Consider the following 23995-nt stretch of genomic DNA (forward strand, 5'->3'; position numbering starts at 1 on the left):
TCTCACACACACTCTCTCTCACACACACACACACTGTCACACACATTCTCTCTCACACACACATACTCGCTCTCTCACACACACACACTCTCACACTCTCTCTCTCACACACACACACACTCTCACACTCTCTCTCTCACACACACACACACTCTCACACTCTCTCTCTCACACACACGATGACTGAGACTCCTGGTCACTTTATTGAGTCAGATTTCAGAAGACATCCAGATCACCAAACTCTTTCATATTTTATTAGTGTTTTATTACAAATTCCGCCTTTTAGCGATATTTTTACACGTAAACTCACACAACATTTTTTTTTGTTCCTTAACTTGTCATACGCATAAAAAAATGCCATAAACTTTTATATTATTCTTCTGCTCTACGTTTGGACAAAATGAATTTCCAGCAAGTGTAGTCGTTTAGATTCTGTGTAGCTTCGGCGCTAATAGTTTAGCTACACTGCAGTGCATAACTTCACTAACCGACCAGGTCGGAGGTCGTGGTTTAATTATTTGGCATCATAATTTAAGAAAATTATAAAAAAAAAAATATTTCAAACTTATCCCCCAGGATCAGGTCTGATTTTTAGCAGCAGAACAAAAACGATCCTAACGTGATAACAGGCACATGAGTAAGAACTGACAGTGCTGCCAGAGTTAGCACGCGTGCTACCAGCGGACTTTAACCTCCCGTCACCATGGTTACACCATCACCTCCACACCCATGCTGTTGTTGTTAAAGGTTTCTGAGATCTACAACACTATGATGTCCTCTGTGACGTTCTTCTCCTGAGGAGTTGATGTCGTCAGAGGCTGGAAGAAGGTGTCGGAATAAGGCTGGACCGGAGGAGGGGGCGGAGCCCTGGGAGGTTTAACTGCTTTTGGTTTGGGACGGACCGGTGTGGGCGTGGACGTGGAGGTGGAGGGGAGAGCCGTGATGCCGAGCTCCGCCCTTTTAGCCAGGATCTGCTGCGTCTTCAGAATGAGCTAAGAGAAAGAAAGAGAGAGGGAGGGAGAGAGACAGAGAGAGAGAGCGCAATACAGAAAGAAAGAGAGAGGGAGGGAGAGAGCGCAATACAGAGAGAAAGAGAGACAGATGGAGAGAGACAGAGGGAGAGAAAGAGACAGATACGGAGAGCAAGAGAGCCAGAAACAGATAGAGGGAGAGAGAGACAGAGAGTGAGATAAAGACACAGAGACAGACAGACAGACAGACAGAGAAAGGATTATGAGATTACTGTAATAGTAAACAACAACATGCATCTACATCCCCTAGGCCCTATTTGTCCTCGTAGTGAACGTCCAACTGTGTGTGTGTGTGTGTGTGTGTACCTTCTTCTGACTGTACAGTTTGCTCTGGTAAATCTTGAGCCTACGTTGTCTCTCTCGTTCAAAGTTCTCAAAAACCTGAGCAGTCTTCTGCTTCGTCACCTCTTCATCCAACAGAGGGTGCTGTTTCCTCTACACACACACACACACACACACACACACACAAAACATCAACACAATAATACTAAATTATGTCCCAAAAAGGAGATATTATTAATTTACACAATGCAGAGTGTATGGACTGAACACACACACACACTCACCACTTCCTGCTGGAAGACTTCCAGGCTTTGGGGTTTGATGTACTGTGAAGCTTTCTGCAGTTCCATACGACCTTCATATAACATCATCTGGTGACAAAAAAAAAAACTTTGCCTTTCTTTCATTCTCTTATCTTTCTTCTCTCTCTCTCTCTCTCTCTCACACACACACACAGGCTACCTTCAGCTCATGGTCACTTTTCCTCCACAGCTCGTCTGAATCCGGGACAGGGGCCTGTGGTTGTGCCTGTGTGTGTGTTTTTGTGGTCTTCTCAAGCTTGAACTCCTCCCAGGCCTCCTTCCTCTCCTCCACGCTCAGCTCCTCCTCCACCCTGTGGTCCAGCAGCGAATCGTGTTCATGGAACGACACTATGGTCTGCCCGCAGTGCTGGAGGAGCTTCGCCAGCACCTTGTCCTACACACACACACGCACACACACACACACAGCAATACAGCAGGAACATTAGTATTAATCTTCAGAAATGTGTGTGTGTCTAAGATGGTTACATCACACATCTCGTGTGATGTTTGGAGCCCTCTGCTGGTGAACTCCTATCACAGCGAAAACACTGACCAGCTGACCCCGCCCCCTCTGCTTAAACTCCACCTACAAGGTGTTCAAAAATGTCTGGAGGCAGAGATAAACTCCTTTTCCATGTGAAGGTGAGTGTTGTCATTACCACTGATGTAGCCCTGGGATTTGAGAGAGAGAGAGAGAGAGAGTGTGTGTGTGTGTGTGTGTGTGTGTGTATATATATACACATACTGCAGGCTCCACGGGGTGGCTCTTGCTGTGGCTGTCAGGTTGAAAGCGGTACAGGTCACTCAGCTGGCTGTGTGTGAAGTGGCGCTGGATCTGCTGCTGGTCCACCACACGGGATGACAGAGACAGCTTGGCCACCTGACGCTCGTATATCTTCTGCTCCATCGTTCCCTGAGGAAGACAAGGAGAAGGTTCCCTTTTTCTCTCTGTATAGTGTGAACATGACTTGTTTTGTGTGTGTGTGTACCTGTGCTAAGAAGCGGTAGATGTACACAGATTTCTTCTGACCGAAACGAAAGACCCTAAACATGCTCTGAACGTCGTACATCGGATTCCACGAGGCGTCGAACACCACGACCCGATTAGCCCCAACAAGATTAATCCCTAAAGATCCGGCTCGGGTCGAGATCAGAAACAACCTGCACCTGAGTGAGAGAGAGAGAGAGAGAGAGGGAGAGGGAGGGTTGAGAGAGACGGGGGTGGGGGGTATAGAAGGAGAGAGAGCGAGAGAGAATGAGAGAGACAGAGAGAGAGGGAGAGGGCGAGGATTATCCACACACACAGAGAACACGTTTTATTTGTGTGTGTGTGTGTTTGTGTGTATGTTTTACCGTTTGTTCCTGATTCTGTTGAACTCCTGAGCCCATTTTTTGCGTGCTGTTGCAGAGGTGGATCCATCCAGACGATAATAGTCTTTATCCCGCACCCATGACTTCTTTCCTAAAACACACACACACACCACATAAATAACACTATTTTTGATCTTACAAGTGCTGTGTGTATTATGATGTTCACATTTGTTTATTTATATTAGAATTTATTTGTCTAATTTTGGTATGAAGTGTGTGTGTGAGAGAGTGTGTGTGTTACCTTTATACAGACTGGCCTTTCCTTCCTTCTTTGCCTTATCAGCCAACTCCAAGAAAGTTTCAATCATGTCCAGTGAAATGAGAGACTGACTAAACACCAAGCTGCAGCATGACAGCATTTATTTATCACACACACACACAATGAGCATGTACACACACACACGCAGTTTCATAAAAACAAAGAAATCTAAAGCTGTGTCTCCCTATTGTGAGGTATAATTGTGTGTGTGTGTGTTTTTAAATCTTTAATGAGAAAGTCTTACACTTTATCCTGCAGTTCTTCAGCGTGGTGCAGGATCTTCAACAGCAGTGTTAATTTCCCAGAATGCTCCAGGAGCTCAGCATCAACACCAGACACAAACTCTCTGTACCAACCTGCTGGGGGTCCATTGAACACACTGCGTTCTACACACACAAACACAAATGAGAGAGAGACTCTGCAAAATCCTGCTCCCTATCTACTATATGCTGCACTCACACTCTGCCAAATCCTGCTCCCTATCCACTATCTGCTCTACTCACACTCTGCCAAATCCTGCTCCCTATCCACTATCTGCTGTACTCACACACTGCCAAATCCTGCTCCCTATCCACTATCTGCTCTACTCACACTCTGCCAAATCCTGCTCCCTATTCACACTCTGCCAAATCCTGCTCCCTATCCACTATCTGCTGTACTCACACTCTGCCAAATCCTGCTCCCTATCCACTATCTGCTGTACTCACACTCTGCCAAATCCTGCTCCCTATCCACTATCTGCTGTACTCACACTCTGCCAAATCCTGCTCCCTATCCACTATCTGCTGTACTCACACTCTGCCAAATCCTGCTCCCTATCCACTATCTGCTGTACTCACACTCTGCCAAATCCTGCTCCCTATCCACTATCTGCTGTACTCACACTCTGCCAAATCCTGCTCCCTATCCACTATCTGCTGTACTCACACTCTGCCAAATCCTGCTCAAATTTTGCTCTCAACTGATTATGTGCTCTTGGTGCACTTTACTAGTCAATAGAACATCCTGATGTGTGTGTGTGTCTGTGTGTGTGTTTTTACCATCTTCTGGTGTGGTTTTGGTGGTGTTGGGATCTCTGCTCTCCTCTATGACACTGCAACGCAAACACGCCTCAATAAACCAGCACACTTTTACCACTTAATCACACCCACACCCACACACACAGAGTACCGTTCACTGGGGATCTGCCTTTTTGTCTTTTCAGAACGTTCACCAGTCACGGTGGTTTCAGACGTAGACTCCTCCCCTTTGCCCTGCATTACACACACAGAATGTCAGCTGGAAAAAAACACAAAAATAAACAAACTGCATGTGTGTGTATGTGTGTTTATATACACACCTTGTTTCCTCTATTTTGTTCAGAGAGCTGCAGGCACCATGGATGCGTCCAGATCAGACTCAGGGTCTGAAAATCCTGAAATAAACTGTTCACACCCACTCCTTCAGCTACACACACACACACACACAGTTATAGTGGTAGATTAGTTAGAAGTTTTTGTGTGTGAAGTTTTCATGTGTATGCATGCGCGCGTGTGTATCTGTGGGTGTGTATGTATGTGTGTGTGTGTCTGACCAGTGTAGTTCTGTAGGTAGTGTCTGTAGAGTTTGCACTGCAGTGTGGTCATCCTGATTAACAGCACATACTCTCGCTTGGGCGGCAGAAAAGGCGTCAGGGCAGAATAATCCCGCCTCTACACACACACACACACATTAACACAGCTAGCTGTTGCTAGAAACCAACCTAACTGATTTTTAAATAATTTCTTCTATTTTTTAATTAAATTAATTAATTGATTTTCCAAATGAATTATCAAATGGTATAATAACATTTTAATTCTTTTTTTATTTATGTTATATTTATCACAGCCTGGTGGAGTATTGCACAAATTAATCCAGATGAAAATATTAGAATAGAATATTTTATATGAAATGTCTGGATAATCCTCTTCTCTCTCTCTCTCATTTCTTTCTCTCATTTCTCTCTCCCCGTCTCTCTCTCTCTCTGACCTGAACACATCCAGCGAGGAGTTCGTGGAGGACATGCACTCGTTTCTTCATGAGTCTCACGTCAGTGGGTGTGGAGTCGGCACACTGGCCGTTCTGGATGGGGTTCATGAACCGGTTCTGAAACTCACCCAGGGAACCCAAGAGGTTCTGCTTCACGAAACTGACCATACAGTGATCTACAGAACACACACACACAAACACACAGTGTTATCTCTACATTGGCTTCTAAAGACAGTTTGGAAATGGCCATTTGGACAAAAGAAGGAAATGCATTTTGTGAAAGGTCAAAGGTCATTACACTCCGAGAGGTTGTTCTGAAGTGGCGTTCCGGTCAGGATGATTCGGCGGTGCGTGCGAATGGAGCGCATAGCTTTACAGATGGCAGTCGTCTCGTTTTTCAGGACATGGCCTTCGTCACACACCACTATGTCGGGCCCTAAACACACATATACACACACGCACGCACGCACACACACACACACGTACGTCAGGATGTTCTATTAACTACTAAGTGAACGAAGAATACATAATCAGTTTGTCAGGCTGTGCTGTGCAGTACATTATTAACAGGGAGCAGAATTTGGCAGAGTGTGAGTACAGCAGATAGTGGATAGGGAGCAGGATTTGGCAGAGTGTGAGTACAGCAGATAGTGGATAGGGAGCAGGATTTGGCAGGGTGTGAGTACAGCAGATAGTGGATAGGGAGCAGGATTTGGCAGGGTGTGAGTACAGCAGATAGTGGATAGGGAGCAGGATTTGGCAGGGTGTGAGTACAGCAGATAGTGGATAGGGAGCAGGATTTGGCAGGGTGTGTTATGCAGTACAGTGTGAATTATGAATCTGGCAGCTTCATACCCGGGTCCTGCAGCGCTGTGAGTAGGTTCTCCCTCTGTTTGGCGTATTTGACTTTATCTCCATGTGTGAGAAGGCGGTACAATTCATAACTCATGATCATCACACCACCTTTCCTGTGCCAACTGGTCAGAATGTTCACACGAGAACTCGCCGTCTTCACTGTCGCTAACTCCGCCACCTGAATGTTAGACAGAAGGAGATGTAGGTATACATCACTTTTAGTACATGGAATGGAGTATGGAAGAAAAGCTAATATTGTTTAATTAGTAGTTACATCTATAAACACAGTGCATTTTGTCTGGAATGTTTTTTCCCCCTACTAAAACACACAGACCTCCATTTTGTTTTGGGTGATGCCGCGCTGCCATTTGTCGAACTCGGCCTTCCAGTTGAGCACGGTGTTTAGAGGACACACCACCAAGGCTGTCCTCAGCTCCACCAGCTCGCACATCAACACTGTGTGCAGAAACGTGATGACCTGAAACACACACACACACAGGGTCACTTCCTGTAAACGACATCATGCTCTCAACCTCTTCATCACACACACCTGCAGCGTCTTTCCGAGGCCCATGTAGTGGGCGAGAAGGCAGCCAGAACCAGGAGACGATTTGACCTTCGCTACGGACTCACAACAGTTGTCCCACATGAACTGCACACCTACATACACACACACACACACACCACAAAAATTGTAAATTCAGTCAGTGGTATGCTAATGAGAAATATACACACTTCCCTTACCTTCTCGCTGGTGAGGTTTGAGTTTACTCAGGAGGTGTGTATCCACCTGCACCAGACATTCCCGTGTTGCATCATTAAGTTCCAGCACCAGAGGGTCGGGTCTGGAGGCAGGGGTCTCAGCTACTATCATCACCTGGAGCCACACACACACACAGTCCCAAATGTTTTTCTACTCGTGAAGAACCACCCTGACTAAACAAACCAAAATACCCCCTCACCTCCGAGTCGTCTCGTCCCTGTTCACTGCTCTCCTCCTCCTGTCGTCGCTGTCTGTCTCTCTCAGCCAGCCTCTTCCTCCTCTCCTCCTCCTCCCTCAGCGCCTCCTGCGTCTCCTTGGCCAGCTGCTGCACCTCCAGAATCCTCCGGATCTTCTTGCGGCCCCTCTGCGTGCTCGCACACTCCTCTGAGGTTTCGTTGTCTGTGTCGGCTTGACCGTCAGCGCCGTCCTGATCGACGACAGTGTGGTGTGATGAAGCCTGGAGCAGCGTTACTGGTATTTTCCATTAACATCGTGACCAGAGACATCGTGTTCTACACCACAACTTATTAAGGAATGAATCACTGTGTAGGTTTTTTTTTTTTTACCTCTCCATGGGGTGTTTGAGGATCTCCTTCATCAACTGACTCCTTCTGCTTCTGGACGCTGGACGCAACAATCCATCAGAAAGCAATCAGAGATCTGTAACTCATCTCCATCTACAACCTGAACCTGAAAATGGCTGATTTACCTGCCGTCCTCGTCTTCCGATTGGCTGGCCTCCTCACTCATTGCCGACTCCTCACTGGCTGATTCTCGGTGCTCATCATCGCTGCTAACTGTAAGGAGAGAGAGTGTTTAAAAAAACGTTGATTAGACTTTCGGTTTCATTTTTAGATCATTGTCAGTATCAGAATTTCCTATTTGAGGATCTAAAGTAAAAGGATTTGATGAAAAATAATCACGTTTCTAACCGACTATCAGTTTGTTGATCAGGATCTTTCCCCTCTTTTTTCTCCTCCGTTTAGCCGGTTTCTTGGCGCCATCTTCAGACTCGGGCTTCCAGGGGGTCAGGGGACAGTGCAGCAGGCGGTGACGGGACGGTCGGGGTTTAGTCGGCTCGTCCGAGTCAGAGCTGTCATCGGTTGGCTCGCCTGCAATATGACAACAAATATGAAGACACAAACATGAGCAGTTTTGGGTTTCACACAACAGCAGCAGCAGCATAATGAATCCATATTATTTCCCACTGGGATGAATAAATCTATCTATTAACATTCTGTTGGTGCCGTGACCCGGACCTGTGATGAAAGAGCTGCACCGTGTCATACCATGCTAATGAAAAAAATAAGAATACTTTTAATCTAATAGATGATGCAAAAATATTATTTTTTACACGATGTCTGTTGAAAGTGTGCAGCTCTTACATCTAACATTTTATTACATCACTACAGTGTAACAACAAACCTGTTGACAAAAATGTATAGAGCTTTAAAACACACACAGGCTTTTTGTAAAGGTATAAATAAATAAAATAACTGAACATTTGTAGTGTGTACTACACCTTTGTTTGACGAGACAAAAATAAAAGTTCTAAGCATCTCCTTACTGTCTTCATCACCCTTCTCCTTCTTGCTCTCCGTCTCATCCTCGACTCCCGTAGCGTCCGAGCTGCTGTCCTGATCAGAGCTGGATGAAAAGTTAGCTCTGATCTCGGCCAACAGGATCTGTTTTGCAATTCTACAAAGATGAAGAGAAGAAGAAAAAGTGATGTGGTCTTCATTAGAGTCACTTTCGGAGACTTTTTATTGTCCTTTTTTTAACATCGTGGAACAGCCAGATATGGTGAAGAAACACTTCACTGATTAAATGTATGATTATTCATTCGTGTCGATTACGTCAGTAGAAAAGTCACCTTTCCCTCAGAGCCTCATTTATTTATTTCCTCACTGCTTCACACATATAGCGCTAACATCTGGGGGTGGTAGCTCAAGTGGTTGAGACTCTGGGTCATTGAGCGGAGGTTCAAACCCCAGCACCGCCAAGCTGCCACCGTCAGGCCCCTGAGCAAGGCCCCCAACCCACCCCCACAGTTCCAGGGGTACTGCATCATGGCTGACCCTGTGGTCTGACCCTCAAGGATGGGATATGTGAAGAAAGAATTTCCCTGTGCAGTAATGTATATGTGACCGATAAAGACAACTGTCTATAGAGAGTGACTTTGCTGTAATCCATAACTATTCACTCAACCTTGGGCTCAAACTGCTAATAAGAGTTGATGCTATCCAGGCAGATGCTGGAACTTTCCTTCACACTGATTGCTGGAATATATTCGCAAACATACATGACTAAAAAACCAGACTGGGATCATTAATTCTGCTAAATCAGCTACAAACACAAAGCTAGCAGGGTAGGCTAACTGCAAAACAGAAAGCCAGGAAACTTTAATGAGTTTTACGCAGGCTAAGCACTTGGGTGTTACATGCTAGCTTCCTTGTCAGTTTTCTTACATCAAGCTGAGGCGAAATAATAAAATAGCCATGCTAACACACCTACACACTTCACAGATCCAGACTCAACAACCCAGGAGTGAAGCTAGCGTTACGGTAACGTGGGACTAGCTGATCCTGACAGGAACTCATCAGGCTTCTGCTCTTCTAGTGTTAGCTAGCCACTACACTAACGTGTTTCAGCTAAAAGCTAACTTTATTCTTCATTTGAGTAGATAAACTAGTGTTTACTGAGATACCGTGCTGTATTTAAAAACCTGACAGGATCATTTCTGACATCAGAGTGATGAATACTCACAGTGCATTCTGGGTAATAATGAGAAATAGAGGCAGAGAGAGAGAGTCAGTGGTCAGTCAAGTGTTTAGAGCTGAAACGCTCCAGAGTCCGACCCGATTAAGACCCGAGTCCGTTCCTGCATCACTAGACTCATCAGCTGAGGGTTTAATAAATAAAATAAACGAAATAGACAGATAGATAAATAAATAAAAGGAGGAAAGCATAATAAAGGCACAGAGACGAGACGAGTGTGGGGTAAATTATTTTATTACAACGCCGCTGACATACAGATACAATTGGTTTATTCGTGACCCGTTTGGGTGTGCATGCAAATTTATTTACAATTTCAACAACAGCAACGAAAAGAATAAATTTGTGAAACTGAAAAAAAATCAGCATGCCGTCATTTCAATTTCTCTTTCTTTCTTTTTTTTTTTTGTTGTGGTGTGGAAGAAGGTTCCAGAAAAAAATAAAAAGAGAAAGAAAAGGAAAGTCAAAGAGAGCATGAAAGGAAAAACAGAGCTTTTGGATTGAGTGAGAAGACTGGGGGAAAGGAGGGGGGGGGGATAGGGAGCATGAGAGAGAGAGAGAGAGAGAGAGAGGACGTGAAAAGCCGGGGCTGGTAACCTGGTAAAGCGGCTCGTCTCACGCTACGCTGCAGAGAGACAAAGAAAACACGGGAGAGAGGGAAGAAAAAAGAAAAAAGAAAAAAAAAAGAGAGAGAGAAGGTTCACACTGTGTCCTCGAGCGTTTTACCCCACACACAGCCTCGGCACTGGTCACTGCAGACGGTAAAGAGATGACGAGTCTAACGGCTGGACGGTTCGGTAACCACGTCTTCAAATCAGAACAAATCGCAACAAAGCTAAACCTCTGGACTTGTGTTATGATCTAGCAGATTCACATTACATCATAACGATTCCACCACACTGTATATAACACAGTTAATTAAAATAAAAGAATTAAAGTAGTTCACTTCCAGAACAAAACTCTACAGTTCATTTCCTCACCCCCTCGTCCTCCAAGGTGTTCAGCTCTTTCTTTCTTCAGTGGTAAAGAAATGATGTCTTTTGAGGAACATTTCATGACTTTGACCTCCATCCCAGCCACTTTCTTAGAAAAATAAAACAATTCTATACTTTTTAACCACAAAAGCTCGTCTAGCGCTACCTCTGGGATGCGCGTGCGTGACGCTACGTAATCACGTGGAAAGGTCACGTGTGACATAGGCGGAGCTACGACTGAAGAAAAAGACATGAACATCACTGAGGACAAGGGGGTGAGGGAATGATCTGTAGATTTTTGTTCTGGAAGTGAACTTCTCCTTTAAGCAGGACGTGGTGATGGAACATGACCTCCGGGTAGCTAGCGTTACACTCATCTTGTACAGGTAAGTACAGAAATGCTACATACCTGTCAGACACGGAGCTGGGATTGGGATTTCAAAGGCACGTGACATTGAAATGAAGATTTTATGAAAAATATGATGGAGTAAAGCTAGAAAATCCAAACCGCTGCTTCGGGTGATTCTGCTGACCAATCAGAGGTCTGGACGAGTCCTATGTTCATTTAACTTCCTACCTGCAATCACTCAGAACTCTCATTAAATGTGCAGAGAAGTAGAAAGTGTGTGTGTGTGAGAGAGATTAGTATACAACTCTAAATAAGAGAAGTGCTGTGTGTAATGGTACACTGAGCTGGACAGGACTCACATACTAGAGACCGAAGTAGCAGAGGTGACACACCCTCCAGCTACAAGCTACACTCGTAACACATTTGTGTTGGTCACATGTTATCCTAGTGCATTATGGGTAAGAGAAATCTGGCCATAGTATGAACACAAACAGGCTAAGAACACTACTTGCTAGCTCATAACACAAGTCCAGTCGGTTTGAGTTCCTCGTGCTACACACTCCACACCGTGATGACTGAAACCTTCATATTAAATCATTCAGAAGAAACAGAAAAACCCCACAGATTACTTAGGGTGCTAATACTAACCATCATACTGGCTCTGCATCTCAGTTACAGACAATGTGCTAATACTTTAACAGACTAGAATCTGAGGTCAGGACTATCAGCTGGTGGACATAGGACCGACAGGAGAAAGGAATTTCTCTTTGGGAATTTCTGCCTCGTCCCAGAGATACAAGAGGAAATACGAAACTAACCCCTTCCTTTAAAGTCAAACAGACGTCAAGTGGAAATACTTTAAACATGACCCGGTCATCAGGGGATTCTGTTCAGGACATGACCCGGTCATCAGGGGATTCTGTTCAGGACATGACCCGGTCATCAGGGGATTCTGTTCAGGACATGACCCGGTCATCAGAGCTGAACAGCTTCACAGTTTCCTTTCTACTATATACAAGAGTGTCAGATCTACTGACTTGCACATGCTCCGAGTTTGTTCCTCGGTTAAAGTGGGTGGAGCTAGTGTGTTAAAATGGACTATGTTTAAAATCAGCTGCCTCGTATGTACGGAGGCGTCTGTGGGATAAAAGCCATAGGACCGCAAGGCATTGTGGGTAAGTGCTCAAGACCCTGAAAAGGCTTCAGACGGTGGTGGAGGGTTTTTTTTTTTTTTTTTGGCACATGCTCCGATTTTGTCCCTTGGTTAAAGTGGGTGGAGCTTGAGTTCGATTTCATTTCATCAGCCAATGGGAAACTTGGATTCTTCCGCCAGCTTCTGTATGCTGATTTGCATAAAAGATAAGAGGTTTTAATTACACAATAGCACGTGCTCAGTCCAGTATGTCCAGCTGATGTTAGCGGAAATATAGTGTTCACTTTATAATCGGCCGAACAAGTGTACTCTAAGCTCCACCCTCGTTGACCTACAGATATCCCAGACTCTCGAATGGTCAATCAGAATCCGTCACGCATTTAATACGCAACAAAATTGGCCTTTTATTAAAAAATGCTGAACCCCTCCCCCCCAAATCAATAAACAAGATTTAACGCCAATCTGTGCATCTATTTTTTTTTTCCAGCGCACCTACCGTTAGCAAACCAAACAGCCCTTGAAATGTCTGACCGACACTATTGCACTTCCAGAACCGTCAGGCTGTGGCCTACAACACACACACACAGACACAAGACACACAGGAGTAAGTGCTCGCTTTACCGAGAAAGACCTCTGACAGGTTGTGTGGGGGGGTGTGGCCTCCGTTTACATGCTAACTACACGCTAGGGAAACGGTTTCAGCCTCGAAATAAATAAATAATGAAACATGCTCGTCGAAAAAAGAGGTGGGAAAAGGATCAGAAAAAAACAAAAACAATGATCAGATTTCTGCAGAGCAGAAAACAAACAACAGAGTAGGGATGCAGAACAAAAACAAACAGGAAATACATTTACATTTTGAAATAAACGCCACAAATCGTCGGAGAAGATGGAGGAAATGCTACTCAGAATAAACAAAAATAAATAAATAGGTTTTCTCTGGTTTGGTGTAAACGTCAGGTTTCTATCGAGCGCACATTTTCTTTTAAAGGCAGCGTGTGACAATACTTTAAAATCGCTAAACATACAAATTAGCAAACTTGCACAAAATGGCTGCCCACAAACCGACACACACACAGCCGGGGTGCCAATACTTTAATCTTCAGTTTAAAAAAATAAAAATACAGCAATGTTTTGTTTTTGTTTTTTTTGAGTGCAAACTTGACCAAAAATCCTAAGTTGTGCAACTGAATCTGTCTCAGCCGTGAGCGAGGGCACTAGCACCCTACATAGGGCACAAACAAAAAAGTCAGGAAGGTATTTGGGATTTGCCCCCAATTAGAGCTGGAAGATTTTACTCGGATGACAAGGAATTGTACGATCAAACGACAAAGCAATTAAAAAAAACATTACTGTGAGTAAATAAATATTTTTTTTAAAATAATAAAGTTAACATTAAATTGTTGGTTTCTAGCTCTGCCCACGTTACCCAGGTAACCGAGGGGATGCGTATTCATCACGTGTACTTGGGTCTTCGCGTGGTGGTGGAAAACGGCGTCGACATGGAGGATTATGGGGGAAATTTGGATAGCAGGGTGCGTTACAACTGGTTGGGAATATATCAACCAATGAAAGGAGAGGAGGCGGGACTTGAGACGCCATCTTTGAATCTAGCCATGTTTCTAGCTACAACAGCTCTCTGGAAGGGAAAAAAAAAAAAAAAGTAGTGAGAAATACCCCATCACGATGACGTGCGTTTTAACCGTTTCGTCATGAACACATTTCCGTGAAAAAGGGAAGTGTTCTGCGGCACGTTAGCATGACGTTAAACAGCTTAGCCAGGAGTGTTTCTAGCTAACGTTTATGAAAATGTTCCCAGACCATTTCGTCTCTCACTTCCGCCACTAGCTGTATTAAAACTCCGCCTCTTCACCGCTCACGAGTATTCCTGCTCGAAGACTACGTCTGAGCAACATAAACTGCGTAAATACGGTTAAAGAAACTCTTCTTTAGTGAAGAAAAACAAGTCACACCACATGATGCTGAAGGTCCAGTTACAGCAAAGTGAATCTTCTCCCCTGGTCACTGACATTAACTAAACTAAAAACAGCTACACGAACATCTGCAAACATCAGCCCTTCCTTCATGGTGCCACCGTGATGACGGCCCGAGCGACTCGAAAGGATTTACATGACTAATATTATAAAATACAGCTAATACTAGCCAAACTTCATTAATGATGCTACAGTCGTAATAAATAATACGCTGGAAGAAATAAAAGAGCTGAAACGCCGGCCCTGGGGCAGGTTTACACCCGTAGTGAAGTCGAGTATAAGTTGTTCAGTCAGCTTGGTTTGGAAATAAAGAGGAAGGAAACAGCAGGTGAGCCACCTAGGCATGTACTGAAATCACTGTAACACACTGGATGGATTTTCTTTACTTTAATGGTGTCTGAAACACGGACCGTGAGACGGCGGTGTCAAAATCTTTCAGTATATCGAAATGTGTTTCGATCTGATTATCAGTACATGCCTGCAGCTCCTGTCAGTCTAGTACACTAGATAGTGTGCACTACGAAAAAGAGATGTCTGTATTTAGTGTGTGTGTGTTACATGTTGAGTCGGCGGAGCACGAGGCCCGTGCTGGCCGCTGCCCGGGTGTGTCGTGTGCGGGTGGGGGTGAGGGGAGGTCCTGAAGTGTGTGAGCTTTTGAGGCGTGTTTGGATGGCGGCGGCGGCAGCGGAGTGTGTGTCGGGGGGTTTGATGGGGTTCGGAGGTTCAGACTGAGACGGAGGACTTTGGCCTGCGCACTTGGAATCCAAACCATACCTATTCTCCACATCATCCTCATCCAACACGACCGGGGCGGGGCACATGTCCACCTCATCACCTACACACACATGCACAGGGGAGAGAGGAGGAACAGAAGGAGAATACAATAGAAATGAAGATAAATAAAAACAGGAAGTGATGAGGGACAGAGTGAGAAAGAAAAACGAGAGAAAAAGGGAAAGATGTTAATATCAGACACTCGTTTAAGTGCATTCAACTCTCGTGTGCATAATGACGGAAATGTGACATGCATCATTACTGTACCAGAGGACTGCTGGAACGTTCCGGATCCCATCAGTGTGACGTCACTCAGCGGCTTAATCTTCTGGTCCAACTCGTCCGAGTCGCTGCTGTCCATTTCCTGGTCACTCGACGAACTCTCACTATCTACCGTCGTCTTGGCAACCTTGTGGGGAAGACCTACGCTCCTCCTGACCTTTGACCCAGAATCTGTGACTTCTGCGACTGAAGAGGAGGAAGAGGAAGACGAAGACGAGGATCTCTCTTTGAGTTTCCGTTTGCGTGACGTTCGATCTTGGCAAGGGGGCGTGGTTTTGACCAGGCCGAAGAGGCACTGCTTCCTGACTTCCTGGTTTGTGTCAGCCCTGCCCCCATCGCTGTCGACCCCACCCTCCTCTTCACTGGTGGCCATGGCAGCGGTGGCGGTCTGCAGCAGCACAGCGGGCACTTCGTCCGAGTCAGAGTCTTCGTCCAGGTTGGCGTGCGTGGTATCCGAGCGCCTTCGCCGTGGCGTCGTCTTGACACGAGGAGACCGCTTATTCTCCTCCGCCATCTCCAGCTCGTCACCTTCATCTTCTTCATCTTCGTCGTCTGTGTTTTCCTCCTCCATCGCCGCAGCACCCGTCGCCTCACACTTCTCTTCCACCTTCGCCTCCTCTTTTCCTTCCTTTCCAACAGCCCTTCCTTCCATCTTCTCCACGTTTTCCTTTTTTTCCTCCTCCTTCCTTTGTTCGTTTATCTCCACCATATCAGCAGCACCGGCGTGGGCAGAGCTAGCATCAGCATTAGAGTCAGGATTAACAGAAGACTCCATTGGGACAGGTGTCAGCTTCACCACCAGCTCCTTAGTGACGCCCGAACCTCTCGGAGCCCGGGGTTTCCGCTGCCGAGGTTTTGCACGCTGCCTCCGAGATTCCCGTTTGCCCCCATACAACTCCCGATCCAGAGCTTCCTGTAAACATTTACACACATCAGCCATCAGTTCAGGGCACGTCGCTGCTTCTTAATTAATTACTTAGCGATCTGCAATAAGTTAATCAACAGTTGCTGGAAAATTCCAAAGTCAGCGATATCCGGGTTACCTGCAGGGCGGTGTGTGCCTGGCGAAGGTCCTGCAGGATGGTGCGGAACATCGTGAGTCTCCTGGCTCGGTCCACATCCTCCTCCTCACTCGCTTCCTCGTCCCTCTCGCTCTGCATGAACTCCACGAACGAGCGGTTGAGTGATGTAGTCATGTCCACCACACGCTGCATGCGATCACACAGACCCCTCGAAGGCGCGGCGCTGAGTGTGCCTGCTCCACCACGCCCGGCCCTCTGCTTTCCACGGGCCCCGCCCCCTACTCCAGCCCGTTTGCGAGCCCAGATCTTCTCCAAGTTCTGGAGCACCGAGTCGCAGGCCAACACCAAGTCCATCAGAGGCTCCGGGCTGCACACGTAACAGTACCACTTGCGCTCCTCCTCCAAGATGGCCGACAGCTCCCGCCGCCCAAGGTTCCGCAGAACGCATTTCTTGCAGAAAGCATTGCTGCAGTAGTCGCAGCCAATCAGACTGCCTCCTTCCGCACACCACCTGAAGGAACAGCCAATCACAGCACAGCTCACTTAAATACCACGTCAATCTTAGCCCCTCTATAACACATTGGGGTACAAATAAAACACTGCATATAGATTTGGTCAGTTCCTACCTGCACTGCTCATCCATCCCCTCTGCATCTTTGCTGATGTCATCACTCATGTAGTACTTAAAACAGGACTAGGTGCAAAAAAAAAAAAAACCAACACAAATTTCCTTAAAAACAGATGTCTATCAGCATTATGGGACATTCCACAACATACACAATCACACATGTGAGGACAAACTGCTTATACTGTTAGGCCCCTCTCTCATCCCCACACACACACACACACACACACACACACACACACCTTGCAGATGAGCACTTTGAGTGCAGGGTGCTGGTAGACAGAGTCTCTTTGGAAATGGTTCACCTGCTGACCGCAGGCCGTACAGTTCACTCGCTCGATGTCAGAGCCTCCTAAATACAAACACACACACACTGAGACTAGCGCACACTAAAGAGTTCACCGAGTGCACAGAACCGAATTAAACCCAGTAACCTGATCTAATCTAATCTAATCTAATCTGCATACAGTCCCAGACTCAATCACTGATCAGATCTCATACAGAATTTACAGTAGATTTATTTCACTACAGTAAAGGGCACAGGGTCAGTTATTATAAACTACAGATCACCAGATGGCTGCTGTTTATTCTGTATTTACATTTAATATTTAATTTAGCTATTAGGCCAAAACATTGGGATAAACCCAGTCTTGTGGAAAACGTTATTTTCTGTTTTACATTGGTGAGGACAGAGTAAAGACCAGCACAACAGACAGTTTGAAAACAGAAGGGACAACTAACAGGTCAAGAGAGACAGAAGAGATAAATAAACACGGTTATCACTGTCCGTTTTCTCGTCTCACCTCTCCGTTTGTCCGAGAAGTCTCGGTTTTGTTTCACTCGTTTGCTGCGAAATTCTGGACCTCTGAACTCGTCCCGGACTTCATTAGACACCGGTTCTGGTAACACAAACACCGTACCTGCAACCCACACAGAGAGAGAGAGAGAGAGAGAGAGCGCGCTACAGTTATCATCATGACCAGTGTTATATATTCTCTCACTGTATTCCTGTATTATTACACTTTCTGTAATATTTATGGGTTATTTTTATTCCTATCTAATTTATTTATTAATTTAGTTTCATAAAAATAGATAACTATAACATGACTCATATATGGACATTTAATACAACAAGATTTACCAATACACATTAAAATAAATAAATAAATCATTTCAGCCCTATCCCCTCAGTTCTACAGAACCCAGTGTTCAGCCTTATCCCCTCAGCTCTACAGAACCCAGGGCTCAGCCCTATCCCCTCAGCTCTACAGAACCCAGTGTTCAGCCCTATCCCCTCAGCTCTACAGAACCCAGAGCTCAGCCCTATCCTCTCAGTTCTACAGAACCCAGTGTTCAGCCCTATCCCCTCAGCTCTACAGAACCCAGGGCTCAGCCCTATCCCCTCAGCTCTACAGAACCCAGTGTTCAGCCTTATCCCCTCAGCTCTACAGAACCCAGTGTTCAGCCTTATCCCCTCAGTTCTACAGAACCCAGAGCTCAGCCCTATCCCCTCAGTTCTACAGAACCCAGAGCTCAGCCCTATCCCCTCAGTTCTACAGAACCCAGAGCTCAGCCCTATCCTCTCAGTTCTACAGAACCCAGTGTTCAGCCCTATCCCCTCAGTTCTACAGAACCCAGGGCTCAGCCCTATCCTCTCAGTTCTACAGAGCCCAGTGTACAGCCCTATCTGAGATGATAGGGCCAGTGCTTGGCCACGGCCCCTCAGTTCTCGAGAGCCCAATGGTTTGGCCCCGCCCCTTCAGTTCTCTGGAGCCCAGCGCGTGGCCCTGCCCCCTCAGCAGAAGTTTACAGTAGTGGTAGGTCTTGCCTGTTCCAGAGTCCTGGAGTACACACCTTTTGGCAGGCAAGTCGTGTCCGGCTCACTCGAGTTGACGGACAAGACATCTTCGGTTCCGCTCTCGGAGGATGCGTCAGATTCGTTCAGACCACTGTGTTTCGTCACCACCAACGGCTTCCTGGATTTTACACAACCGGCAAAAATGTGTTAAGTGTACGCTAAATCTACTGCTGTGTAACGGCCATCATTCATCAGGAATAAACAGGACTGACCTTCTGGAACGAGCTGAGGAAGACTTCGCCTCTGAGGAGATGCTGGGCTGCATGCACTAAAACACACACACACAAGTGCTGTCAAGTCAGCAGTGTCACTCACTGGGTTTAATCTGGGTTTGAGAATTAAAAATTCTAATGATCCAAGTCTAATAAACTATAATTACACAGTAACATCCTGAGCCTAATAAACAATCTATTAAACTGGATTAGAAAATAAATCAGTGCTGATGTTCATTTAGAACAGGTTGAAGGTTTTACCTCTTCGGCGGCTCGTGCTACAGCTTGCTGCTGCTCAATAAACTCTTTGGCCATCGCACCTGAGATGTGGACCAGCAACAAAACCCAGTGATTACACTGATCCTAACAGCAGTCCGTAATTCATTCACAGCTGGACAACAGAGTGACTTTTATAAGCAATGACTAGCTCATCAAATCCTCTATGTTCTGAAGTTAAGAGGAATAAAAGATCAGCTCAGAAGTTTCTATCTCCCATTTTGAAGTGATCTAAATATAATATTCTACGTCCATGGTTTTAAATTTAAGACCCATCTCAAGCCTGTTTTGTTTTTTATCTGCTGTCTTATGTGACTCATCCCCATATCATTTCTAGCTACTGATGCAACAGTCCGGCGTTTACGAAACTGTTACAGGTATAAAACACTCACCGCTCCAGTGCCCGGGTAAGCTGTGTTCACCACCCTGCTCAGTGGAAACCGCCAGAAATGTGTGCAGCTTATTGATCAGGAGGCCCAGTTTACCCCCGCCGCCTCTCCTGCTGCCCCCTGCCACGGGTTCGGGTCTGCATCAACAACAACAACAACAACAATAAACATTAAAGAAGACCACAATGCTCTGATGATCCAAACACACTGGACTTTAGTCTTCAATCCATTGATACAATCTAGAGCAAAAAATAAATAAATATAAATAAATAAGATAAGCAGATAAAAGCAAAACCAGTTTGTATAAGTAGTTTATACAACAGTCTGAGTCGGATCACTTTTTCAACCCTGAAAGCTAAATAAATTTATATTACATATATATATAGCCAGACGTTTTGGGACAGCCCTCTAAATCACTGAATTCAGGTGTTGTTTTTCAGGGGTTGGGCTCGGACCCTTAGTTCCAGTGAAAGGAACTCTTGATTTGGGGATGACCCCCTCCTGTTCCAACATGACTGCACACCAGTGCACAAATTCAAGCTCCATAAAGACATGGATGAGTGAGTTTGGTGTGGAGGAACTTGCCCTCAACCCCATAGAACACCTTTGGGATGAATTAGAGCAGAGACTGTGAGCCAGGCCAAAAGTTTTGGGACGTCTGCCTTTACATACACATGAATGTAATATGGAGTATGGCTGAAAGTAAAGCTCCGAAACCTGGATGCCTCTGCCAGGAGGTTCGGACCTGCACACAGAGTGAGCTACAGGAAGCGTGAAAAGGTTGCAGCTTGAAGCCCTGATGTTAAAACCCAAACTAATCTCTTCCACATGGCATTGTTAAAGAACACAGTTTACTAAACGAACAGACGTGATGTATTACAGGCTGCTCTGTAAACTGGTCTACGCTAAACACCAGAACAATTCCAGCTTTCCTCTGAGCTCACAAGTTGTGAACAAGAACACAAGCTAGTTCATTAACAATGTTATCTGACAGCTGATGGGCGTGGCTAATTAACATATTCATATTTGTAAATAATTAAGAATAACATATAATGCAAAATTACAGAAGGTTTGTAGGTGAACTCTTGTTAAAAAGAAATAAATAAAACAAAATATCCTAATTAATCAGTTTTACACACTTTATTACCAGTAAATTTGATTAATTCGGAGAACTAATTAATTAAGGATACGCCCCTTTAGGGGCGGGGTACATACGTTTCTAGAGAGCATCTTATTAGACAGAGAGATAAAATTAGAAATAAAAATGTTTAGTAAAACTGTCATTTTTGTGGGAAAAAAGTCGTCAATTTTTAAGTGAATAAAATGTCTCTTAGCTTTAAAAATATTTCATAAACAAACTTCTGATGTCAAAAACTTAATTATAACGTATATTTTCCACACAGATATTTATAAATTTTTCCGCCTAAATTATTTTTCCTAATTAAATAAAAATTCAAGTCAGGAGCTTCAGCCCACAGTTACCCACTTAGCTTCGAAGCTAATGCTAACCTGTCTGTGGAAAATATTCTTTGTCTATTCAGGTCTTCGTGTTAGCTCGCAAGCTAGCGCTACCCGTTCGGTTAATGCGTCACTGTTTAATGTCGCCTAAAACTAGACTACAAATAATAACAATAATAAATATCGCTGCAGAGAGATGCACTGCATCGCTTTCTTCTGGTGTCGCCTTGCTTTATTTCTTCCATTTATTAGCTTAGCCTAGCGGCTATCCGGCTAGCTCTCCTCTCCATAGAAACCCCGTTCGTTTTGGTTGGCTAGTTAGCCAGCTTAGCTAACCCCAGCCAGTTTGTTTGCCTCTCGTAAACTCCTCCTCTTACCTGAGCACCTCGGCGGACATCCTGCGCTCGGTCTGCGGCTCGCCTTACACCGTGGACTGTGTTCTAAAACTCAAAAGAATTGTGACCATCATCCGTGTTGCTCAAACCTGCGATCAACACGCAAACCTGTTATTATCATTATTCACACAGACTGCGCCATCTTGCCGGCCATAATTTGCGCGCGGCGCATTAAAATGGCCACCAGATTTCGACGCGCTGTCGTCACTTCCTGCTTATGGTCGTTAAAAAAATTAAATAAATAAAAATGACTAACGGAGCGCTAACTAATCTTTAACAAGTTTATAAATCGATAAAAACACACACACAGATTGCATTGTTCACACATTAGATGTGCATAAATCCTAAATCTAACCGTTTTACATGAAGGGAACTGACAAATGCAAGTTGCTAGATAGCTGTGTTGCTAACATGAAGTAAAACTCGAGCCAAATTTGGTGTCCATCTGAATAAAAATTCATTTCTAAACAAATAACTATCATAAGTGAGCACTGACAGCACTTTTAATACTTTAACAATTTCTTTTATCCTTCCGAATAATAACATTGTTTTGCTTCACATTGACCATTTCCAGATCTGTCTGATCATATTTTTGTAAATTATACGGCTTATTGGTTCACTGCTTAAACGTGACATGTATTCGGAACATAAAATGAAAAATCTGTGTTATCTGTGAAAACTGTTCTCTTTCGTCTGTCCCGGGAGTGAGACTCCTGAGCTACCTTATGAGCTCAGGAGCTACCTTACCTGGTAATGAGCTACCTTAAGCTAAAAAGGTTCCACAAACGCATGTGACTGGATAAAGTGCAGCCGTTTCTATTTACCAAATGGTGGTTCATGTTCTAAAAACTAAATTCTGTAGCTACAGCATTTTTTGGAATGAATTTGAACTGCACCTCAGGTCCATCATTAGTGCCTGACCTCACTAATGCTCTTGCGGCTGAATGAACATAAATCCCCACTAGTCAACATCTAGTGGAAAGCCTTCCCAGGGGAGTGGAGCATATTATAGCAGCAGAGGGGGAATATATCTGGAAAGAGATGTTCAGCAAGCACATATGGGTGCCACGGGTTTGGCCATATAGTGGTTCGATCAGCTGACAACATGGGCTCTAAGGTTTACCTCATCTTAGTAAATGTGAGATATCCACAATACCACAAGAACCTGTAGAACTGTTAGAAGTTGATGCAAGTGCATCACCAAGCTGTAATCCAACTAGGTCATGTTAGATCAAGTTGTTTGCTGGTTGAAAATAAGATTAGCAGAACACGTGACTTCAACCGTGAACGTTGTTTTAGTGATGTTTCATTTAGCACGTAGCTTTCGGCACAGATTTAACAACATTAAACGAATCAAAAGATTCATAATACATACAAACTTCCATTCAAATTCTACACTTAAGAAACCAGAAATTTATGTTGTTTTTCATTCACATGTAGTTTATTATGAGTACACACCCCTCACTTCTTTACCTAATAAATGGTTTGAGACCTAGCTATTTCACTTTATGGGGTCAGTCATACATGGGCTTGGGCAAAGAACATACACAAGCTACAGAACGTTCCAGTACTTCAGCTGCTACACACGATTGGTTTAAAAAAGATGAATCTTTTAGTCAGACAAACATATATACAAACATACATACGTACAATCTTACAAACATACAGTACATGCAAAGAGTAAAAAGTAAAAATATTGGCTTCATTAATATATGTATCAAAGCAGTTTTACATCTGATTTACTTCTCCTCTTCAGACGTGGGTTCAGCCATGGTCCATGTGTGTGTTTCGGGTTGTGTGTGTACGTCCGCACGTGTATGTGTATGTGTAGGAATACCGGCGTGTTCTCCTTCCACCTCATGGTCCGACAGCAGCCCGAGTCCCGTGTGACAGAGCTGCCTCTCCAGCGCTGTGATTCGTTGCTTGAGATGGCGCTGAGTGCTCGTGAATTCCCCTAACAAGCGGGCGAAGCGTGTCTGCAGGATGTCCAGAGATGCATCCAAGCGCTCCACTCTTTCCTCTGTGTCTATTACGCCTAGCCCTCCAGCTGCTACACTCTCATCCAGGAGGCCCTGCTTTCTCAGGATTTCCCTTCCACGCTCTTCCAGAACCTTCTGAGCGTCTGGATACTCTATCACAGCCTCCATTAGGTCGTCTTTCGAGAGGCAGAAGAGGTCAGAGTAGCCGATGCTACGTATGTTAGCCGTCCGTCGGTTGCCCATCTTGCTACCTTGAATGTTAAGGATGCTAATTTCACCGAAACAACCGCCAGCAGTTAGCAATGCGAATTGTGTGACACCATCGTCCGCCACCACGGCTAGCTGCCCTTCCTTAATGATGTACATTTCCTTCCCAATGTCACCTTTCCTGCAGATGTAGTCCCCAGGACTGTACACTTGGGGACGCAGTTTCAGGACCAGCTCTACCAGAAGTCCGGCTTCGCAGTCCTGAAAAATGCGGACTTTCTTCAGCGTCTCCAGGTGGACATTGATAGCAATTTCAGCCCGTAGCTTATCTGGAAGGTTCTTCAGCACCTCCTGTTCGTTCACGGCTTTCTTGTTGGTCCAGAGATAGTCGAACCACTTGATA

At 44.9% G+C, this 23995-nt stretch overlaps 2 protein-coding genes across 5 annotated transcripts in view; both read right to left on the reverse strand.

Annotated features, from left to right (window-relative positions):
• Positions 1–227: 227 nt before the first annotated feature.
• LOC131348178 (transcriptional regulator ATRX-like) lies at positions 228–21599 on the reverse strand. Of its 4 annotated transcripts, none has more exons than XM_058382871.1 (35): positions 21389–21599; positions 19557–19690; positions 19150–19208; positions 18889–18944; positions 18673–18794; positions 17622–17738; positions 17061–17170; positions 16820–16887; positions 16215–16704; positions 15157–16084; positions 14674–14950; positions 8438–8568; positions 7803–7982; positions 7580–7667; positions 7437–7494; positions 7070–7327; positions 6852–6984; positions 6658–6767; positions 6442–6585; positions 6108–6285; positions 5551–5688; positions 5253–5428; positions 4819–4936; positions 4585–4691; positions 4416–4498; positions 4286–4338; positions 3490–3631; positions 3228–3328; positions 2969–3077; positions 2605–2782; positions 2361–2528; positions 1776–2009; positions 1598–1684; positions 1338–1466; positions 228–992 (listed from the first exon to the last, which is right to left on the reverse strand). In XM_058382871.1, the coding sequence occupies exons 1-35, from the start codon at positions 21406–21408 to the stop codon at positions 759–761; spliced, it is 5718 nt and encodes a 1905-aa protein (XP_058238854.1). In that variant the 5' UTR covers positions 21409–21599; the 3' UTR covers positions 228–758. The 4 variants fall into 4 exon arrangements, with proteins under 4 accessions (XP_058238854.1, XP_058238858.1, XP_058238857.1 ...); XM_058382875.1 differs by having other exon boundaries at positions 229–992; positions 7070–7297; positions 14890–14950; XM_058382874.1 differs by having other exon boundaries at positions 229–992; positions 14890–14950.
• A 1198-nt stretch (positions 21600–22797) lies between these two features.
• cnga2b (cyclic nucleotide gated channel subunit alpha 2b) overlaps positions 22798–23995 on the reverse strand; it is a 7600-nt gene continuing 6402 nt past the window's right edge. The window contains exon 7 of the mRNA XM_058382878.1: positions 22798–23995. This exon is cut by the window's right edge and continues 622 nt beyond it. Within this exon, the coding sequence (XP_058238861.1) occupies positions 23146–23995 (850 nt within the window). The 3' untranslated portion in view covers positions 22798–23145.

Source organism: Hemibagrus wyckioides, linkage group LG28, assembly GCF_019097595.1.
Source record: "Hemibagrus wyckioides isolate EC202008001 linkage group LG28, SWU_Hwy_1.0, whole genome shotgun sequence".
In the NCBI taxonomy this organism is placed as follows: Eukaryota; Metazoa; Chordata; class Actinopteri; order Siluriformes; family Bagridae; genus Hemibagrus; species Hemibagrus wyckioides.